We start from the raw sequence: 22,334 nt of genomic DNA, 5'->3' as shown, positions 1-22,334 counted from the left end.
TGCAAACCTGGTGATCAACTACAAGAAACGTCTGACCTCTGTACTTGCCAACAAGGGGTTCTCCACCAAGTACTCAGTAATGTTTTGATAGGGGGTCAAATACTTATTTCCCTCAATGAATTGAAAAATAATTTTAATATTTTGTTTTACAGTCCCCTCCAAAAGTATTGGAATGGCAAGGTCAATCCCTTTGTTTTTGTTGTAGACTGAAGACATTTGAGTTTTCATTATTCATTATTATTTCATTATTGTGGTAGTAGTTTGGAGTGTTCTACAACTGCACTGCCACATATTATTTATGTCTAATAATTTGACTCTATTATGTCACTACTGTAATCAAGGTAACCACAGTATTGGAAACACTAACAGTACAGTACAAACTAATGCCAGTAGTAAACATGAATATTAGTTTAATAGATATAAAATTGAATGTTTCTGTTTTGTATGAGACATACTGTATATGATTTTCTAGGTTTTCTTTTTGATATTCTGTCTCTTGCTATTAAAATACACCTACCATTAAAATTATAGACCGTTCATATATTTGTCAATGGGTAAATTTACAAAATCAATGAGGGATCAAATAATTATTTCCTCCACTGTATTAGGAAATGATTCTTAACGTTGGATTTACTGTGTGATGCTTTACTGTAAATACTGCTGTGTGTTTTAGTCAGCATGTGTGCAGTGCGTCGGCGTTACAGGCCAACAATACGAAAATGACACCAGTGGAAACATGCACAACTAACTCAGAGACAAAATGTGCATGTGTGTGTGTGTGCTGCCATGAGCAAAAAGTGTGCCATGTAGCCCCAGAAAGAGAAAGAGTGTCTATATTTAATCTCTGTGTGGGTTGGTTGGTTCAGAAAGGCCCGTGAATCACAGAGAAAGTGACTCAACTGGCGTCATGATTATTTTACAGTCTGATTCCTTTGATTGTGGGCGTGGTTAATGGTTGTTTGTGGCACAGTCGGTGTCCAGAGGACACATCAGGTCTTTGCATGTGTGTGCACTTGTGTTTGTCCATCTGTTTGCTGCAGTCTGCTGTATGGGCAAGTTTTTTTTTACTCTCGGTTTTTGTGGTGTGTAATTTGTTGTTTTTGTGTGGGAAGGGTGCGGCTGTGGCTGGAGCGACGCTGTTGGGGAGGGTGGAGCTTTGCGTTATGATGCTGCGTCATCTACGGACACCATCGAGTGGGTAGTCGCATCACAGGGCACTCTCAGGGCAAACCTCTCTTTCTACCTTTCTTTCTTTCTGTTTTCATTGTTCGTTACTGACTCCTTTTTTAATACTTCTGGACTATTTTTCTCTCTTTCCCTTTCTCTCTTCCTTTCCTCCCACCCTGCCTCTATCCTCTTTCTCGCTCTACCTTTCTTCCCTTCCTCCATTTGTCTCCTTGATCCCTTCATTTTTTTGTTCTTCGGTCCCTGTCTTTTACTCCCACCCTCTTTTTCAATAGTCCATTCTGTCTTTGCATTCTTGCTCTATCACTTTCTTTGTCTTCTCTGTCTTCTCTCTTGTCCCTTCCCCTGCACGCTCTGTCCTTTATTTCTTCTTTTAGTGTTCATCTCCTTTATTTTTCTGCATTTCCTACCGTCCTCTATATCTGTTCTTTCTTTTATTTCTTTTTTACTCACGCACCATTTACTTCATTTTCCACACTCTTTCTTCCATTTATTTTTCTCATTCTTTCCTTCTGTCTTTTTCCAGTCAACCCTTCCTTTCTTCCAGCAGTGAACACTCCCCATCCATTTGCATTCTTTTTTTTATATACAAATTCTTAAATTCATTTCCATGGACATATTTGGTTTCTGTTTTATGTCTGTGGAATGTGAATGTGCTTTTTTTTTAAATAGAAGAGACAGGTCATCACAAGCTCTAGAAATCACATTATTTTCTTTCTTACATCTCTCCTTATTCTATTCCCTCACTCCACCACATGCTCGATACGTCATTTTTCCAATGACTCTTTATCTCTCCACCATATCCTGCTGTGGAGCCATTCCCTTTTCTGATGTAACATTCAAAAAGAGTCTTTCCCTTATATATATCCTAAAACATGAGAAAAACCTCTTCTGTGAGGTCAGTGAAAATTCTACATTTCCTCTCTGCCAGAGCGTGACAATACTTTTAATGGCTTAACTGAAACCACATGTACACCAACGACATGGACGTACGAAGGTGGAGAAGGGCGAGATGCAACCGCAATTTTGTAATCTGTTTCCATTGTCAAGGTTGTGTGGAAAAGGAAATAATTGCTGTATTGTCCCGATCACGCCATCCAGACAGCCCTCGTCCCGCCTCCTCGAGTTCATACAATCCACCATCACATAGCTCAAAGGAATATTTGATTTTTAATTACACCCCTTCTCAGGAATGTGTTGGATCCATAAAGACAAAGGCGTGGTACATGCACAGGACGCCTGTCTCCCACACTAAAAGAAGTAAACTGATGAGTTAATGAGCATGGGAGGATGCATGGTTTTGGGATGTGGGAGGAAACCGGAGTGCCCGGAGAAAACCCACGCAGGCACAGGGAGAACATGCAAACTCCACAGAGGCGAGGCCAGGATTGAACCCCGGTCCTCAGAACTGTGAGGCAGACGCTCTAACCAGTCGTCCACCGTGCCACCTTATTTCTTCTAATAGTCTAATATTAGTTCTAATAGTCTACTAACCAAAATAAAGTGGATATAAAAAGTCTACACACCCCTGTTCAAATGTGTAAATGTGTAAATACGAGATTAAAATCATTTCAAAAGCTTTTCCACCATTGATGTGACTCATAACCACCAGAACTCAAGTTTTCATTTAATATTTTGAATTCTTAAGTATGGTGAATGTACAAGTGTGTATAAACTCTTATAACAGGGATGAGGCCATTTAAAGTGATTAAACTTATTAACCCCAAATAGATTCCAGTTGTTCTTGTAGTCTTTCTATCAGAAACCTGAAGGTTTTGTGCCAACACTGACTGGAACTTGCAACTTGATTGAGGCCTCTCTTCCAGCTGTAAAAAAAACATTCCCAAATGGTGATGCCGCCACCACCCTGCTTCGTTGTGGGTATGCTTTTCTTTTGGTGATGAACAGAGTTGTCTTAGTGCCAAACATACATTTTAAAATTATGGACAAAAAGTTTCACTTTGGATTCATGACATTCCAACACATTTTAGCTATTGGGAGATTTTGTTATGGTTCTTTTTTTTTTTTTTCAATAGAGTTGTACGGGTTGTTGGTTACTTTAATGGTAGACAAAAAATGAAACGATATATCTTGGGCTCATATTTCTACCCCACAAAAACTGGCATTTGAACAGGGGTGTGTAGACTTTTTATATCCTATAAGCTCTTAGTAGGATTCTGAGCAGTTCTACACCCCGAAAAACATATACACAATAACACAAGCTGTAATTATTTAAAATAGAATCATTTACAGCTTCTAAACAAATTTTTTTTGGGGGGATTTTTCTTTTCTTCTGGGACGTCAATGTGACTTTTCTCCTGATAGTTCAGCTTCCTCCCACATTCCGAAAGCATGCATGATACGTTCATTGAAGACTCTAAATTGTCCATAGCTGTGATTTGTTGTCTGGGTGGGTGTAGCTCACCTCTTGCCCCAAAGTCAGCTGAGGTAGGCTCCAGCTCATCCGTGACCCTGAATAGGATAAGCAGTAGAAAATGGAAATAGTCCCATTTCCTTGAAGGTCCTACCCCCAGGAATCATACAACCGTGAACTGCTCGATAACCTCTCCATTCCCCCCCGTTGAGTTTCATTAATGTGGCATTGATGCTGACTGTGCTACCTCAGAACCCTCACTCTGTTCTGGTCTTTTTATCAGTCAGACTGGGCCTCAGGCTCCACTTTTCCTGAGTCCAGTCTCTGTGGCTTTGTGTGGGATCATGTGACATTGTGTAACATTTGGGAAAAAGAGAGGGTCTTTGGCTTGCACGTCTATGTCTGTTTTCGTAATCTTCCTCCCCCACGTCTTTCCCAGTTCCCAACTCAGATGAAAAGTGTAGCTGCAACCCGATTGTGGAGCTCTTATGTCAGAGGATGTCTGGTAAAGATGACTCTTAAGTGTATGTGTTGCTCACCAACTTCCTGCCATTCCCTAGCTCATTCATGCTGCATGTCACTGCCTGCATGGAGGTTACGTATTGTCACCTTGCGTTAGCAAGGCTGCCTGTCAAACATCTAGTGCCGTTGCATTTTTATTTGAAAACATTTGATAGCCTACATAACAGGAACATTGCAGTATTCTCTCATGGTGTCTAATTTGCTTGTTTTGAATAACACTTTCTCTTCCAACATCAATGTTATAAACCTTTGGGATTTATTATGAAACTTCACAACTGAAAATAATTATATCAAGCAAGCTCCTCATCGTGCCACACGTTTGGGTGGTCACTTGAGAGCTGTTTCAATGTGTGTGTATGTGAGTGTGAATTGACACGAATGGATGTTTAAATTATGTTAGGATTATGTTTTATGTAAATGTACAAATACATGTTTATATTATTTTTGTGTGTGAATGGACAGGCCAATTACAAGTATTTTCCTCGTGTGGAATTGACAGACAGATACACAATATGACAGCGGGTGCCAAATTAACAGTAGTGGTATTTTCAATCTTGATTTGTTCATTCATTTTGTGATACCATACAATGCCAATACGAAATGGTAGTATCCTGTTCAATATTACTGTAAAAATGCATTGAAACACCTTGTCACTAATAAAAACCTAGTACTTTATTCAGTTGCATAAATAAGTGTAAATTCATTTCACAACTCGATCACTGCTCTGTATTTAGTATAATAATTTTGGAGTAATATTAAGTTTCCTCACAATGCCAGCTCACTGTTTCATTGAGAGCCTTTCAGATTTGTTGCCTTTTGTCTTTCTCGTTGTGAGGATGTCCCTGCTGTGTTTAAAGTGATCCAGGCCCGTAATTACGCCAAAGTCCAGACTTGTTGGCAGTGCGCCCCTAAATGTTTCCATGTGGATGCTTTCCTCTTTGTCTTTTTGTTGTTTAAATGCAATTTGTTACCAGTAAAAAGAAAACACTAGTTAGTACACGTGTAGTGGTGAGTAGATATGAAACTGAAACTGCCAGAGGCTCTACCCTGTTTCTCCTTTTCCTACAGAGGCCCCCAAACAACAGGATAAAGGTACAAAATGGCCAAGGAATGGACCTCTCTTTGTCATACATGCTGTAGATTGGGATAGTTTCCCACATTAAGGCTGTTAAACACATTAATTACATCACCTGGTTCCCCTGCCAAGAGTCTGCTTCTGATTGGCTGGAGAGACCTGCTAGAAAATTATGACATTTTTTGTTAAGTTATTTTCACTCATTTATGAACTTTTAGGTACTCATAGATCAGTTTACACTTGAAACTATCTGAGACCAGGATGCACATGTCTGGAAACAAAGAGTCCCAGCCCTGGAACAATGAGTCCCTGCAATTTATCATCATGGAATACAGATACAGTAATCCTACAGTATATCACGGTTCTTGCTTTGCTGTCCCGCTATATTGCAGATTTGTATTACAGCTGTTACTCTATTTTTTATACTGCACAATATTTTTGTTATCCATTGCTCTCTCTCGCTCTCAATATATGATATGTGTTTAGTTTTTTAATTTAAATTTTTTAGGATGATATATTTTCACAAAAACTATCAAGACAAATGACAGTATTGTTGATGTTTATGCCACTGATTTTGGAAATATTAGAGCATAATACAAGTACATCCTTTTTAAGAACAATTAACTCAAAGAATATTTTGACAGGCGGCACGCTGGACCACTGGTTAGAGCGTCAGCCTCACAAATCCCCGGCCCCGCCTGTGTGGATTTTGCATGTTCTCCCCGTGCCTGCGTGGGTTTTCTGCGGGCACTCCGGTTTCCTCCCACATCCCAAAAAAAACATGCATTAATTGGAGACTCTAAATTGCCCGTAGGTGTGAATGTGAGTGCGGATGGTTGTTTGTTTCTATGTGCCCTGCGATTGGCTGGCAACCAGTCCAGGGTGTACCCCGCCTCCTGCCCGATGACAGCTGGGATAGGCTCCAGCACGCCCGCGACCCTAGTGAGGAGAAGCGGCTCAGAAAATGGATGGATGAATATTTTGACATTGTAATGTAGTACAGTAAATAAAACATCTTAGATAAATAAAAATATAAATACACAGCCAATCAGAGGGGGGGTCCCATCCCGCCCTTCACTATCTCTGATTGGTTAAGAGACCAGATGGTTTTTATGTGTCTGCTTTCAAGTCACATTTCTTCCTCAAATGGCTGGGTGTACAGGTGGACCCGCTCTCTCTTTCTCTTTTTTTTAGCAGCACCATTCAGAAGTTAGGGCGCATATGGGGCAAATTAGTCGCACTCTAGAGCTCTGTCTTGTCAAATAAAAAAATAATATGTCGGATTTCCAGGACCACGCCGGAATATTTTAATCCATAACTTTGCGTCCTCCATATATATGTAAGGCCAGCAAAGAAGGCCTTACGTACTGTACTCCTTCTGATCTGATGAAGTCACACCTTATAGTGTTGATATACTGTATGTAATATTGTGTTCTCTTTATGTGTTTTCACAGTTGTGTGTCCCCTCACGTGCATGAATGGAGGCGTGTGCAGCTCCAGGAAACACTGCCTATGCCAGCCGGGCTTCACGGGCCGACTGTGCCAGTTTCCTCTGCGGCTCACTCAGCGAGTTCAGGCGGCACGAGGCAACAAGCAGCCCGTCTATCCCATGTCCTTAAAGCCCGACAGCCAGAAGCTGGTGGAGCAAGCGGGCATGGGACGCACCCAGTTGACTCAGTCGCACTCTGTTTTCTCCATACCGTTCGCACAGCCGGGGCACCACTCCTCTGAAGGTACCAGTTTTCTCACGTCAGTACAACATTTTGAGCGAAACAAATGCTTTTGTTGGTAGAGGTGGAAAAAGTAGTCACGCTCTGTACTTACAATAATTAGAAGTACAGATACTCTGTGTAAAATTCTGGTAAAAGTAGAAGTAGCCTTCTGATTCAACTTCTGTCCTTAAGTAAAATTACAGTCTGAAATGTAGTTTATATAAAAAGTAAAAATGACAAAAATAACTATCAATTACAGTATATAAAATACAAATTTTGAATACTTGGCACATCTGTCTGTGTAGATTCTCAGTCATCCAAGTAATGGTAATCCGCAAAGGTTGAATTGAGGCAACTGGTCTCTTGTTTGTTGAAGACGTTTCACCTTTAATCCAAAAGCTTCTTCGGCTCTAATTTATGTGGTGTCTCCTTATTTATGTCCCTGATTGGTGTGTCAGCAGCGGGTGGTTACAATAGGGTTGCTGGTTAATGCCCATCCTGCATTCCAACCCGTTGCTTACATGCCCGGTAAGCAACCAGCTCGTTAGTGGCCACTTTCTTTGGAGAAGAGATGTCAGGACATCGTTATAAGCAGATGCTAGGTGATGGCGTAAACCACCTTTTCAGTTTCGAGAGGGCCTTTCTCATTTGACATAAAAGTCTTATTTTTACACCTCTTTTTAAACCAGCCGTCCTCCCTATCAAGATTTTGGAGATTATTGTCCTCAAAGGAATGCCCCCTTTATTTTTAGATGCAAATGAACTGATGACTCTGGACTCAAAGAATCTACTCTGCTATGTTGTTGTCATGAACGGAACAGAGGATAGGACCCAAAAATGCATGACTCCAAAACAAATGGACAGTTACCAAAAAGAGAGGTTTAATATACGGGCATAGGTCGGTACACAGGCAGGCAATCCAAGAAAGGCAACAGTATCCAAAAACATGAGGCAAAGAGGCGAGTTCGATAATCAGAATAGGGTCAAGTTTTACTGTGAGTCTGTGACGTGGAAACAAGGAATGCTGGAATGCGACGACAAGGTACAACGAACTGGCGACGAGAGGGAATGAGACACGAGGTTAAATACAAGGGGTAATTAGGGTGAACGAGGCACAGGTGGTGAAGATGCTCACAGGAGCAGGTGTGTGTGAAACAGGGGGAAGACAAAAAACGGAATGACACACCCATGACAGTTGTGCCATACGTTTGTGTAAGGGTGGCTTGGTCTCTCCAATAAACTCCTCACTACACTGCACTGCATAAACAACATTGCTGAGTTTGGTTTGCATTTTGACCTTCGGGTGAACCAGCTTTTGTCTGAGGGGGATGTTGTCAGGTTTGAAATGCATCAATATTTTATGTTTGGAGGAAATGCTTCAGAATTTCTCTGACAAACCAGCCATGTAAGGGACCACCACATTTCGCCTTATTATCGTCAATGTTGGGTGTAGTAGGCCTTCTTTCTCAGCGGGTTTGACAAAGGCCCAGTCAGGATACCCATAGGGGTTATCACGACATTCGAGGACAGAGCAGAGTAGAGCCCTACCTCCAACAATAGAAGACAGAAAGAGCAAACACACATCAGGAAGGCTCTTGCTAACTGTGGGTATCCAAACTGGGCTGTTACTGTAGTTAAAACTAGCTCTGACAGTATCAATTATCTAAAATAACCACAAAAATATCATACATAGAGCCGATGTATCAAATGAAGTGGCCAGTGACTGATAATCGGGAGTCGATTAATGTCCTTCCTCTGTTTTCAGTGCAGATAAACGTGCGTGTTCACCACACACCAGACACGTCTGTGGTCATTCAACCTCTTGAGCAAGCAGTCAGCAAACCTCCCCAGAAGATGGGACTGCGGCCCCCGCCCACGCGACACAAACCCAAGGGGCGTTGCTTTCAGGAGACCACGCCCAAACAAGCCGTGAGTTAAGTCACATGACTACATAGGTAGAGACCATGGTCTTGCGCACCTCAAGAGATAACGTTTCTCATGGTTTGTTTCATTCCTTAGTGCAACAGCACCCCACTGCCTGTTCTGACCAACCAGGAGGACTGCTGTGGCAGCGTGGGCAACTCATGGGGACAAAACAAGTGTTACCCGTGCCCTAAACTGCCATGTAAGCCTCTCAAAACGCATTTCATTCATGTTTCTAAAATGTTTTTAAAAAGCCTCAAGCATTTGAAGCCGAACACTGAGCGTGAATAACAAGCAAGTGCCAAAGACAATGAAACATTTTTGTGCCGCATGGACGAATCACCAAACACAAATACCCCCCCGGCCATGATGACATCTTAACAGAATATTATGATACAATTATTATCAGAAGTTAAGCTGGTAAAACTGCCACTCTGTTTACCTTTTGCTTTGATAGGATAGTTCTTTGGCCACCGTTTCAAAATGGTACTTTCGCTCTGGAGCTCCATCCAGTCTAGCTGCCAAGTCATTGGTGGAGTGTGGGATTGGTTATTTTGTGAATCAGCCAGCGGAAATGCATGCTCACAGACATTTTCAGAAATAAGCAGATAATTAAAGATATAATTGGTTGTTTAATTTCACACTTGATGAGTTGGTAGGCACTCCATAAAAAGTAAATTTTCCATAACATGCACTTATTAAAGTAAGCACAGTGGGAATTACACTCACTGGCAACAGCATTAGGTGCACTCTCTCATGGGCTCTGTACACAAAGTATGCCTTTGACAATGTGTTTATTACTAGTTTTCCCTTCTCATGCACTGCAGTTTAATAAAGTAGCCAAATCAAAACTGTTCTATTGGATGTGTTTAGTAAGCTCAAAATAATTGTTAAATAGATGATGTGAATTTACATTTATAAGTTTTAATAAAAGTGTGGCAAATAATGGTTTAGGTACATTTCAAAATCGATAGGATGGTTGTGTGTTGTTGGCCATATTCACTGTGAGTGCAAAAAGGTGTGTATATATAATCCATCGCCTTTAGTAATCCTTAGTCTCACTGTATCTGCATCTTGTGTGTTCCTGGGAACAAATTATTGTTTATCCAGCCCAAAAATGCCAGGCATCCCCCACGAGTTGCACCTTCCAACTTTGAAATATGGATTTGATACCTCTGTACATGCAAGTTAGGGAGGAGAAAGCAGATTCAATTATGGGAATCACACACGCAGACAGTGAGACAGAGGAGGAGAATGTGGAAAATAAGGCTCTTCTACATCCCAATGTTCCCATGGGCCTGCCCAGTGCAGGACTGTCATCACATCGTCCAAGGTTGAATTTCAAGAAAATCTTGGCTTCACATTCTTTCCACTCAACTATTATTCCAGCTTTCGGCACTGAGTCACACAATACAGCCTTTGACAAAACCCGATACTGTACGTCTGGTTAGAATTTAGACTACAGCCCGGAGTCCTGTATGCTGTGTTCAATCTATAATAATATTTTTCTCTTTTATTTTTACACTCTTATTCACAGCGTAAGCTTTGATCTTGTTCCCCCCCCAGTTTACATTCAAAATATTACAGTTCAGTCCACCCACAGGTCTCTAAAACTGCTACTTATCTTTTTACTGCCTTTTTTTTTGCATAAAAACTCAGCTGGGTTAGAAATTCATTCCAAACGAGACTAATGCATTGTTAAACTTTTAAGCCACATTTAAAGATCTGTTCATTGTATTGTGAGACTGGATTTACTTAGAGGAAGGGCTCATAAAAGCTATCAGAGAAGCAGAAGAGAAACAAAGTAGTTTGTTTAGCTGTAAAATGTGGCCAGAAATCTTTCACTGGCTTTGACAAACAGGCAATTTCTCAGTCGTCGTAAAAACACGGTGCCAAAAATACATCCTGGTGGTAAAATGAGGCTTTTTAAAAAAAAAAAAGAAAAAAAAAATATTTTTGTTATATGTTCTTTACCATTTAAAGTAAAACTAGGAAGATGTTATTGGGGTAATTTGATTATTTTGGGAGATTGACTTAATTGCTTTCTTGGTGCAAAGCGATATGCTTTTATTCACTCTTTTATGCAAAGACTAAACTGAGAGGCGTTAATGAGTCAGTTAAAGGTTTATTCTTGAAAGGTCTCTTGATGCTATGTTTATCCATATGTACTTTGGTGTGTCCTCAGATGCCTCTGTCAAGCAGACAATTGTAGAAGATTACGGCTCAGCCTGCCCCCAAGGCTATAAAAGACTCAACAGCACACACTGTCAAGGTAACACTGACTGAAACTGGCTGATATTTATGCACGAGTCATTGCTGACAGCTCCATTGCAGGCTTATTTATCTCCTTTTCATCTTTTCATAATTTCTGTAAGTGGAACCTCTATTGTTAAATGCCCCTGACGTCATATAATTCAGAAAAATACGCCTCTAAGGGGGTTTTATTGACGTCACGCACAAGACCTCAGCGTAGCTTGAGAATCAAAAAATCAATTCCTACCTTGTTCTTTTTGTGGCTTGTTTGTTACAAGAAGTTACAGACTCCAGCGTCACCGTATATGTTTTTTTTTTTAATGCTTTAGTGCTTTCCTTCGTTTTACAGTTGTATGACAGTTAGGAATTAAAATAAATGAGATGCACAATGGGCGGCACGGTGGACGACTGCCGAGAGCGTCTGCCTCACAGTTCTGAGGACCGGGGGGTTGAAATCCCGCCCCCGCTTGTGTGGAGTTTGCATGTTCTCCCCGTGCCTGTGTGGGTTTTCTCCGGGCACTCTGGTTTCCTCCCACATCCCAAAAACATGCATGGTAGGTTAATTGAGGACTCTAAATTCCCCGTAGGTGTGAATGTGAGTGCGAATGGTTGTTTGTTTATATGTGCCCTGCGATTGGCTCAATCCAGTTTATGGTGTACCCCGCCTCCTGCCCGAAGATAGCTGGGATAGGCTCCAGCACTCCCGCGACCCTTGTGTGGATAAGCGGCTCAGAAAATGGATGGATGGATGGAGATGCACAATGATGCAACTTACTTTCACATTTCACGTTTGTTATTTAACAAAGTTTAGACAGTTTTTATTGTTTCACACTAACGAGTTGTTTTCAACTTTCTTAAATAATGTTTTTCTCTTTTAAATTTTTTCTTTTCATGACGACAATAGTTTAACCTTGGAACATACAGTATTTCTACCACCAAAATTCTGTTGGGAAAACAGTAGGAGGACAGTAGCTCCTAACTTAAAATTTTAGGGGTGCATACTGTAAATCGACATACAAAGTAAATATTTACAATTCCTTTCATTTTCACTTTATTACTGATAACAATAAATGCAGAAACTACAGTTTTTTTTTAAGTCACGTTTTATTGTGCAAGTTTTGACACAACATAAACATAATAAACAAGATATACAGCTGAAATATCAGAGGAGCTGCAGTGGAAGTGGCCTCCAGCTACAATTAATATTGGAGTCCACCTTTCCGAGGACCTCACCTGGAGCCGAAACACTTCGTGTCTGCTCAAGAAGGCACACCAATGCCTCCTCTTCCTCTGGAAGCTGCGATGTGGCCGACTGGGGAGCTTCCACAGATGTGTGGCGGAGAGTGTCCTCAGCACCAGCATGTGGCTCAGCAGCTGCTCGGCTGCAGAGAGGAAGGCACTACAGACATCTTCACCAGCCGGTGCTGAAAGAGGGCTCCCTGCATCATCAAAGACTCAACCCACCCTGCATACCCTTTTTCCCGTCCTCTCGTCCAAACAGGACCACCAGGCTGAGGAACAGCTTCTTTCCGGAAGCTACAGTATTAGACTATTGAACAGTGCTCTGTAACCCCGACATCAGCCTCCCCACGCCTATTCCCCCCTGCACGATGAATTCTTTATTCTTTTTCAAGTTCAAATGGCCATGTAAATATCACGTGCAATTCTAGCCTATTGCATTTGTATTTCTGTTGCCTCCACATCTTTGCTGCGTTTGCATCTTTGCACATACCCACATCTGTAGATACATTTTTTATCTTCTTCATCTATTCTTATTTTATCTTATTCTTGTATTCAATTTTTTTTCACAAGTCTCTGGTCTTATTGGACTAATCTGGGACCTTGGGTATCGTATTTCGTGCTTATCGTGTAAATGTGTGTTGCTATGCCAAATTCCTTGAATCCTTGAAATGCTAAAAATATAAAGTTAATGTTTAGGCCACCAGTGCCAGTATTATCATCAAATTTTGTGCTCCCCGCTTGTTTTGGCTACTGATAGCAACATTTTCAATTCATTTGTCTCCCTGAAATACCTCAGCCAGGTGAACTTGTGCAGCCACTCTTCCCGAAAACAGGATTTCCTGCGTTTTTTTTCGCCAAGACTGTTTCCTTACAAGCCGAGTCAGACTCATTAGGATTTAGCTCCTCTGACACACTAGGTTTACTGGAGAGAAAGCAAGCTCTGTTCTTACGATTGTTTATGTACATTAGCCTGGCTTCTTCTTCTTTGGTGTTGGTTTTCCTTCTTTTGTAGTTAATGTCTATTTACAAATTAATTTATTTGTGGATTATCACCAACAACTGGGCTGAAGTGTGGAGTAGAAGTTTGTCAGCAACAAATATTTAATAATATATTTTTTAAATCGACAAATTTACTGGTCGCACATGCACGAGTAGGTGAAAAATGTACATCTTCAAAAATTTTAGGGGCAAAACGTAACCATTTAGGGGAAGTCTGGAGCCCTTTTTTTCTGAACAAATGAGTTTGACCTGAAGTGTGGTTATACACACTGTACTCATTGCAACTGTACTTTCTGATATTCTCTTCTCTCTTGCCTGTAACAAGAGATCAGATTCTATGGTGTATACAAATAACATTTCCATTTTTTTGCTCCCATGATGCCCGGCTCTGAAGATATCAACGAGTGCTCCATGCGGGGTATCTGTCAGAATGGAGATTGTTTGAACACTCTCGGGAGCTTCAAATGTTCCTGCAAGGCCGGTTTTGTCCTGGAAATGAATCAATGTGTTGGTGAGTTGATACAGCGCTAAAACATTCCAACATCAGTCCTTCAGTCCTCATCCAGACAAAGTTGTTCTGTCTTCCGTCAGAGTCACCAGCCGAGTTGGCTCAGTGCTTCCTGATGGTGTCGAACGTCAGGGGTTGTGAGCATGCACTGCCCACCCAACATGCCAAGGACATGTGCTGCTGCACGGTGGGCAAAGCCTGGGGGCGCAACTGTGAACGCTGTCCGCAGGTGGGCACAGGTGAGGACACCAGTGAGGCAAAGACACTGCTCATGGCTCGTAAATGCCATATTAATATTTTTATACGTTATTGCAATGTTGGTGTCACAATTTATTATCAATTCTTTACTTGTTTATATACTTAGGTATTTTAAAAATAAATAAAAAATATTTAATGTTTATTGCGTTGCATCATGTTGTGATTTATCTGAATAAGTCAAGATATTAAAAATACTGAGGGATCCTCTCAATGCGGTGCTACATCTGCATACTAATAAACATACATTTATTGCATTTAATTTCATTGAAGTTATACATTTCTCTTCAAACTTGATACCCAGTTGCCTTCAGTAAGATCTGCCCCGCTGGCAAAGGCTATTTTCTCCAGAATATCCGAGAAACTGTGCCACTCCCCCCTATGCCCTACCCTCGCAAGCTGGACATGGAAGGTAAATAAAGTCTCTTCTTACCAACATTGGCACTTGCAAGCACAATCCCAATTGTAATATTTCATTTTTGTTGTCATCCAGAGACAACAACTGCTGTGCAGCAGGCTCCAACCAGCTCCCACATTCCTCGTGTTCCTGGTAAACTGTCCGCCTCCACACTTACGTTTTCACATGTAGAGTATACACACACTTTTCAAAACAATAATTTTCCCTACACTTGAGATAAAATAAAAATGGAATTCATTTGTGTGGCATGATAGTAAAGTTATTCTTGAATATCACACTGAAAAAAATGATAAAAAATAGTTTTACACTGGAGAAACTGAAATCTAACCAAGATTAAATATCCTAAATCAACAAATATGCATGTTCTTAATCTGTAAGTATATTTTACTTACCAGTTAGTTTTTGTGTAAGAGCATTTCACTTGTTGTATCATAAGTTATTGAGATTTTATGAGTAAGTTTAGCTTAAAATATGAAATAAGTGTTTGTTTTTTTGTTTTTTTTTAGGCTGCCTATGTTTACTTATTTTAAGAAATCTTGCCAAGGCAAATTGTCCTTGTCTACCGGCAGATAATTTGCTTAAATTAAGTAATGTATTCCTCGTTTCATTAGTTTTGCTTTTATTTTTTGGAGCCCAGTTTATGCAGTGCAAAAAAAGCATTTACCTTGGCTTATGTTTTCCAAAAGGCCAGTTTTCAATATAGTTTGCGCATGCTTCTGGGAGACAAAACATATTTTAAAAATCACCATTATGCCCAATTTGCTTAGTGGTGGAACAAATCAGCACTACTACTTGTTTACTACTACTACTACTACAATTTTTTTTCTAATTTTTTAAATCTGTTTGACCCGCAGTTGTCAAACCCACCCCTCCGACAATCATCAGAATGACTCCTGGCAATGACCCCTTTGAAATCCAAACTAAAGTCTCACGTGAGTTTCCTGGAAACCTCAAATTCATCATTCAGTGTCCTCCATCCTAGAGATAGCAGACAAGAATGGGATGAACTCTTGGTCAATATCTCACAAATGTGGAGCTAACTACTAATATATTTATTTTATGTTAGCATGCACATGAATTGTTTTTAGGACTAAGCTAAATCTTCAAGCTTTTTAATCATTTAATATATGCATTCCACGAAACAAGTCTTTAGTACTGTTGATGTTCTCTGTGTTTAACATGAAAATCGACTCAACTGCAACTTGTACAACTTTTATGATGCACCTCCATCCATCCATCCATTTTCTGAGCCGCTTCTCCTCACTAGGGTGCTGGAGCCTATCCCAGCTATCATTGGGCAGGAGGCGGGGTACACCCTGAACTGGTTGCCAGCCAATCGCAGTTATGATGCACCTGTTTGCTCTAAAACAGTTTTTCAAACTTCACAATGTTAAAAAGTGACCCATTACCATGACACATACAGTATATCTGTTCATATAAATAGACATCATTTTACTTTGTATTAACACAAATATAAATCACAAACTGTTTAGCCAATAATAGTTCTTTTTTGAATTTTTTTTTTTAACTCTGCCAATTGACAACCCGAAACTGGGGCTGCTCTAATGGAATGTTGCCACTTACTTCTTCAGTCTCTTCTGCTTTCTATGCTTTATTTGTCCCAATTTTGCTTCTTTATGGACGATTTGAACACACTACAAAGCTAGGCTTGAGAAATCTGAAATACTAGTGTGAAAACTAAATAGGGTTTAAATACTGGATGTGTATACACTCACCTGTCACTTTATTTGGGTCCACACAGGCTCGATTTAATGATTTAAGAAACTGTAGCCTACAAGTGTAAGAGAATTCAAATGGTTGTTTTAGAATTTGATGCTTAAGGAATGAGAAAGCACAGATCCTTCTCTAGTTTGTTAATAATTCACAATACTGATAATGTAATGATATGTTCTTCTCCATCATTATATCCCTCCCTGGATGAAAATAGTGCTGTAGCACATGTAAGTCTTTGGCTCAAATGGGCTCTACAGTCATGACAGCTCAATGAATATCCTTAAGGATGTCTTGTGGTGGATCGTTCTCATCATTAATCTGCTCATGAATCAAATTATCCTCCTAAAGTACTAGCAAAAGTGTTGGCTGATAAGGTGCCCAGTGAGTGTATATGCATGAATCTACAGTAGTAGATACTGGCCCACTAGTATGTTGTGTGTTCCCTTCCTGAAGCAGAGACAGATGAATGTAGGCTAAGCAGGAACATTTGTGGCCACGGAGAATGTGAGAACAGCCCGAACGGCCACATCTGTCACTGTCACCCTGGCTACCGTCTCAGCCCGCAGAGGAACATCTGTGAGGGTAAGAGGCGATAGTGGTTAAAGGAGGTGCACACCTGGACCTTTTTTGGGATAGTAACGTGATGTCTGAGGAAACATGCATGCATGTCCCTTCGCTTTTAGCAGATTGTGTCCTCCTGTTGCCTTTTGCTGCATTTTCCCCATCATTTTTATAGTTTTTAGTTAATGAATGGGTGCTGCTTTAAATATTTCATGAGGAATACACTGCATAATCTATTGAGATCCAATGCAAGAGCAGTATAAAAAATTCTCCCTTTACAGAAAAAAAGGTCATAATGCTTAATTTTGATTAACATCAACACAGCGGTATTCATTTTACAGAGAGGTATTTGGTAAGAGGTAAGAACTTTAAGAATATTTTTTATATGCAAGCATCATTCTTCATTAAATACATCAACATATTCCTTTAACAGTTTTTTTTACATCCATATTTTATTTCCAATTTATTGAACACATTATATCCCATTGTCATAGCATTGAGGACTGACGTAAGGTTAGGGGGATTGGTGCCTTGCCTAAAAGCACCTCAACAGTAGTCATTATGTAGCCAAGCAACTCTCCAACAACTAGTTGCAATTCGTTATTGCAATAGTTGCAATTTGCTATTGTCCAAAGTTGGACTTGAACCATAATCCCCTGATTCTAAACCCAAAGTCCTCACAGATGAGCTACTGCTGTCCCAGTAGTGTTCCTTGGATGTTCTCATTCCATTTTGATGAGAAGCTACAAATAAAAATGCAAAGAAATCTTGTCTCATTAGCCTAATAGCATAATTGCCCAAGTCACTTTCAACTGACTGTCACATTCTCAACAATATCTTTGTTAAATACAGTATTATCAAAATGAGCTGTGTGTATGCAAGTTCAGAAGATGCAAATCAAGGTTATTCAGTATACTAAACCAGATTAAAATGTAAAATGGGAACTCCATGCTAGCTTCAAATCCTGCCTAATCTCATCAGATCATTTTGTAATTTGTTGCAGTGTTACATTATATTCCTGTTTCAAACTTGACCTTGTTTGTGGCAATTCTAGATTGTTGCTATTTGCACATTGATTTACAGATGACAAATGTAATTTTTTGGCGGAGGGCTATGCTCTGTCATTGCTCTTGTTTGTTTTTGTAAAAGCAGGATTTTTTACAACATCTTGTGTTAGATCCTTGCACGTGTATACTCAATATTGTGTCTGGGGAGCCCATGTTAAAAGTAAAATGCGGCCATTGCTCCTTCTTGTCTAGATGATAATGAATGTGAGTCGGAGCCTTGCGGTCAGGGAAGAGGCTTTTGCATCAACACAGAGGGCGGCTACAAATGCCACTGTCGCCAAGGCTACAAACACATGGTGCAGCATGGGAGGCTAAAGTGTGTCGGTAAGTCAGGCTGATTTATGACCACATATTTTGTTTGTCAGATCATGAAATTGCTTCTTTGTATTGCAGATGTGAACGAGTGCTCCAAACGGGACATCTGTGGCGCTGGAGGCCAGTGTGTTAACTTGCCCGGTTCTTATAAATGTGAATGTCACAGCGGCTTTAAGAGCCGGTCACACCGTCATCCCGTTTGTGAAGGTAAAAAGACAAAAAAGAAAGAAAACAAAACATTCATTATGTGTGTGCCAATGTATGTTTTTTAAATCTGGATTTTTTAAAAGATATAAATGAGTGTCTGAGTCCAGACACTTGTCCGAATGAGCAATGTGAGAACACACCTGGCTCCTTTGAGTGTATTCCCTGCTTGCCGGGTCACGAGGCCCGCTCTGGCATCTGCTACGGTGAGTACAAAATGCACAAATCCACATCAAGAGAGATCAGTTCTTTAATCAGAATTTAACTTCCATGTATACGAGTGACGACTGGTTAGAGCGTCTGCCTCACAGTTCTGAGGACCAGGGTTCAATCCCCGGCCCCGCCTGTGTGGAGTTTGCATGTTCTCCCCGTGCCTGTGTGGGTTTTCTCTGCGCACTCCGGTTTCCTCCCATATTCCAAAAACATGCATGGTAGGTTAATTGAAAACTCTAAATTGCCCGTAGGTGTGAATGTGAGTGCGAATGGTTGTTTGTTTGTGCCCTGCAATTGGCTGGCAACCAGTTCAGGGTGTACCCCGCCTCCTGCCCGATGATAGCTGGGATAGGCTCCAGCACGCCCGCGACCCTAGTGAGCAGAAGCGGCTCAGAAAATGGATGGATGGATGGATGTATACGAGTAATTAACTGCTCATTTTCATGTGTGTTCACCAGATATAAATGAGTGTCAAAAGCCTGGCCTCTGTTCTAATGGGCGATGTGAAAACCTTTCTGGAACTTACCGCTGCTTATGCAATGAGGGGTTCCTCCCATCTGTTGACAGCAAGAGCTGCAGTGGTGAGTAAACTGATGAGTGACGCATTCATCTACACACAGGTACACACATGATTTTTTTTGTTTTTAAATTGAAAGTGGCGTCAAAGTCAACTAATTGATGACCTCATAGTTATTTTTTCAGCAGAGTACAGCGATACTCAGCCTTTTTTTGCACCATGTACCGGTTTCATGTACAGACATATTTTGATGGCCAGACATAAAACAAATAAAATCAAATGATTAAAAATACAACTCACCATGACGCTAATGTAGTTGTAATAAGTGGAAGTCCTTCACATCTTCTCTTTCAAAAATTGGCCAGTCTCATCCATAGGGAGGAGTTTTGGCTGACGTGTCTGCTGCCGACTGTAACACATATGGAGCAGCGAAATGTACGGCCGACAATGCGACGCAGTTTGCATTGGTCTGCGTGGATCCAAGAGCATGAAAATAAGATAGTTGTGGATCAGAATAGCAGTTAGTCTTGTCGCTTCAGGTAGTCACTAATCTTAAAAGATTCATACTTTTTACAACACGAACGTCATAGCGTGTTGTAAGATGAGGCATCGTGGGCAGGCTTTGTTTCTGTTTCACTTGTGCTTTTATTGAATTTGAGAATCGATTAGCTACAGGTCTCATTTTTGGTGAACTATTTCCACTCAACTGTTTTTTTTTTTTTGGACAATTAAACCAATCGCTCGTGGACTGCAGCATTGAGTTTACATTTCTCCAATATGCATAAATGATGCATCTCAAAACATTTGAATATGAAGGAAATCTTAATTTATTTCAGTAGTTACAAAGTGAAAATACAGAGTGAAAAATCTAATGACTAATTTCTTTTATAAATAAACCCCAAATTCACAACTTCAAGAAATTTGAATATTAAATAAGAAGCAATGAAAATGATTTTTAATGTAGAAATTGGTCTTGTGAAAAATATTTTCCTGTGTTTAATGGATCTATATATAGTATCTATATATTCTATATGAGTTTCACTTTCTGAATTGACCTACTGAAATAATAATAACAATAGCTTAGACTGATACAGGGCCTAACTTTTCTATGATATTCAAATTTATGTATACGCACCTGTATGTGCATAACATTCAAATTATGAATGCATCATTAAAGTAATATAGATGGTGACTTCACATTGTCTTTACAGGATAATTATTCACGCCTCGTGAGTCACTCATAATGCAGTCGTTAAATGGAGATGTCGAGGTGGAAGTATAATGACAAATGACTTTGACACTGATAGCCTGTTTCTCTCATGGCGTGCAGACATCGATGAATGTGAGGATGTCAGGCTGTGCGCGTACGGCCGCTGCATCAATACTGAGGGATCCTTCCAGTGTCAGTGCTACCCAGGGTACCAGCGCACGCAGGAAGGCAGCCACTGCGAAGGCATGAATTATTCACCTCCTCTTTTTTACGTTGACGTGGAATAGTTTATAGTGTACATAAAGGTTCCTCATTTACTTTGCTTAGCTCAGTTTCTAGAGACATGATTTATACCCAGTCATTGTCCCTCTAGATATCAATGAGTGCGAGAGGCCATCAAACTGTCAAAGGGGCAGCTGTATCAACAGTATGGGCTCATACACCTGCGAGTGCCAGAAGGGTTACACACTGGTGGGAGGCCGGCGATGCCAAGGTCAGTCTGCTCAAATCCAAAAGGAACCTTTGTGATGCTACCTGATTTATTGCTCATCACAGGAGATCAATGCAAGTTCTGAATTCAACTGGAGTGTATCGCTTTTTTTGTGTGTGTGTACAGTAGTCCCTCGTTTATTGCAGGGGTTAGGTTCCAGGCCATCCCTTGCAACAGGTGAAATCTGTGAAGTAGCGACCAGATATTTCTTGGATTATATATACATATTTCAAAGTTATATAAATACCCTTTTTAATCTTCCCCACACTCTTATTAACCATTTACCATACTCTTATGAACACTTTCTATACTCTTAAAACACCTTTTAAACTCTTAAACATACATTAATGTACATTGTACATACATTAATGTACATCATGTACATTTTATTCCTTTTACTTTGTTTTGATGATTTTTTTGTTTTTATTTTCAATGTTTTAGACAGCGGCACAGTGGCCCGACTGGTTAGAGCGTCAGCCTCACAGTTCTGAGAACCCGGGTTCAATCCCCGGCCCCGCCTGTGTGGAGTTTGCATGTTCTCCCCGTGCCTGTGTGGGTTTTCTCCGGGCACTCCGGTTTCCTCCCACATCCCAAAAACATGCATTAATTGGAGACTCTAAATTGCCAGTAGGCATGAGTGTGAATGGTTGTTTGTTTCTATGTGCCCTGCGATTGGCTGGCAACCAGTTCAGGGTGTACCCCGCCTCCTGCCCGATGACAGCTGGGATAGGCTCCAGCACGCCCGTGACCCTAGTGAGGAGAAGCGGCTCAGAAAATGGATGGCATACAGTCAATGTTTGTGATAAGGCGAATTATGCGAGGTATATAAATATAAAAAAAAATTTGCAATGCACTGAATCCACAATTGATGAACCGCGATATGGTGGGGGAACACTGCATATGTAATCCAAGAGAGCTGTTAGATCTTATATGCGTTTGTGGTAGGTATTGTTAAAAAAATGATTCAAATTTGATTGTTTAGGTTGTGATTGGATTCGATTTTGGTTTGATATTGACTAAAATGCTTTGATGTAAGAAGTACACATACAGAAATAATTAGAGTACCTGTTGAAAAAGTTTAAATATTGATATTTATTTTCATGTCCATGCGAACATGTGTCCATGCGGTATGTCACCTCACATATTGTAAAATATAAAAATGAACTGGTTTCATTAAGTGTAAGCCAACTGTCACACCCACACATTCCTGTGTTGAAGTTTCTCACTAAAAGGCTTGGCCTGGTAGGTGATGTCAGGAGCTCTGACTACCTCCTGTTGACATTTTACCACATAATTAGTTGAGTGTGAGTGTCCTCGCCATGTTCCTTGCTAGTGTTTTCATTTTGTAGTTGTGTATTTGACTGTTTGTCCCACTCAATAGATGCCTGATAGTGCATCAGCGACTTTCGCGCTCCTTTTTTTCTACTTCATTCAAGCAACGACCTATCTGAAGCTCGCTCGTAATTCAGGAGGCAAAAATTTGAGCAAGTGATGATGGCTCATAACACCCCTAAAATTTGTAATTTGTGGCACTCATAAGTCAAGGTACCATTGTAT

General features: G+C 40.4%; 1 protein-coding gene across 4 annotated transcripts in view; it reads left to right on the top strand.

Annotated features, from left to right (window-relative positions):
• ltbp3 (latent transforming growth factor beta binding protein 3) overlaps window positions 1-22,334 on the top strand; it is a 54,939-nt gene that overhangs the window by 20,732 nt on the left and 11,873 nt on the right. For 2 of the 4 annotated variants that reach the window (XM_061750815.1, XM_061750812.1), the window contains exons 2-17: window positions 6,611-6,889; window positions 8,634-8,797; window positions 8,888-8,993; window positions 10,977-11,063; window positions 13,680-13,796; window positions 13,877-14,032; window positions 14,353-14,460; window positions 14,542-14,598; window positions 15,321-15,398; window positions 16,654-16,782; window positions 18,021-18,152; window positions 18,222-18,350; window positions 18,434-18,553; window positions 19,019-19,141; window positions 20,408-20,530; window positions 20,661-20,780. In XM_061750815.1, the coding sequence (XP_061606799.1) occupies window positions 6,611-6,889; window positions 8,634-8,797; window positions 8,888-8,993; window positions 10,977-11,063; window positions 13,680-13,796; window positions 13,877-14,032; window positions 14,353-14,460; window positions 14,542-14,598; window positions 15,321-15,398; window positions 16,654-16,782; window positions 18,021-18,152; window positions 18,222-18,350; window positions 18,434-18,553; window positions 19,019-19,141; window positions 20,408-20,530; window positions 20,661-20,780 (2,028 nt within the window). The remainder of the gene's footprint in view (window positions 1-6,610; window positions 6,890-8,633; window positions 8,798-8,887; window positions 8,994-10,976; window positions 11,064-13,679; window positions 13,797-13,876; window positions 14,033-14,352; window positions 14,461-14,541; window positions 14,599-15,320; window positions 15,399-16,653; window positions 16,783-18,020; window positions 18,153-18,221; window positions 18,351-18,433; window positions 18,554-19,018; window positions 19,142-20,407; window positions 20,531-20,660; window positions 20,781-22,334) is intronic. The other 2 variants (XM_061750813.1, XM_061750814.1) reach the window with 2 other exon arrangements.

This window comes from Phyllopteryx taeniolatus, chromosome 17, assembly GCF_024500385.1.
Source record: "Phyllopteryx taeniolatus isolate TA_2022b chromosome 17, UOR_Ptae_1.2, whole genome shotgun sequence".
In the NCBI taxonomy this organism is placed as follows: domain Eukaryota; kingdom Metazoa; phylum Chordata; class Actinopteri; order Syngnathiformes; family Syngnathidae; genus Phyllopteryx; species Phyllopteryx taeniolatus.
The sequence above is the reverse complement of the archived record's forward strand: the minus strand, read 5'-3'. Positions and strand labels throughout refer to the sequence as shown.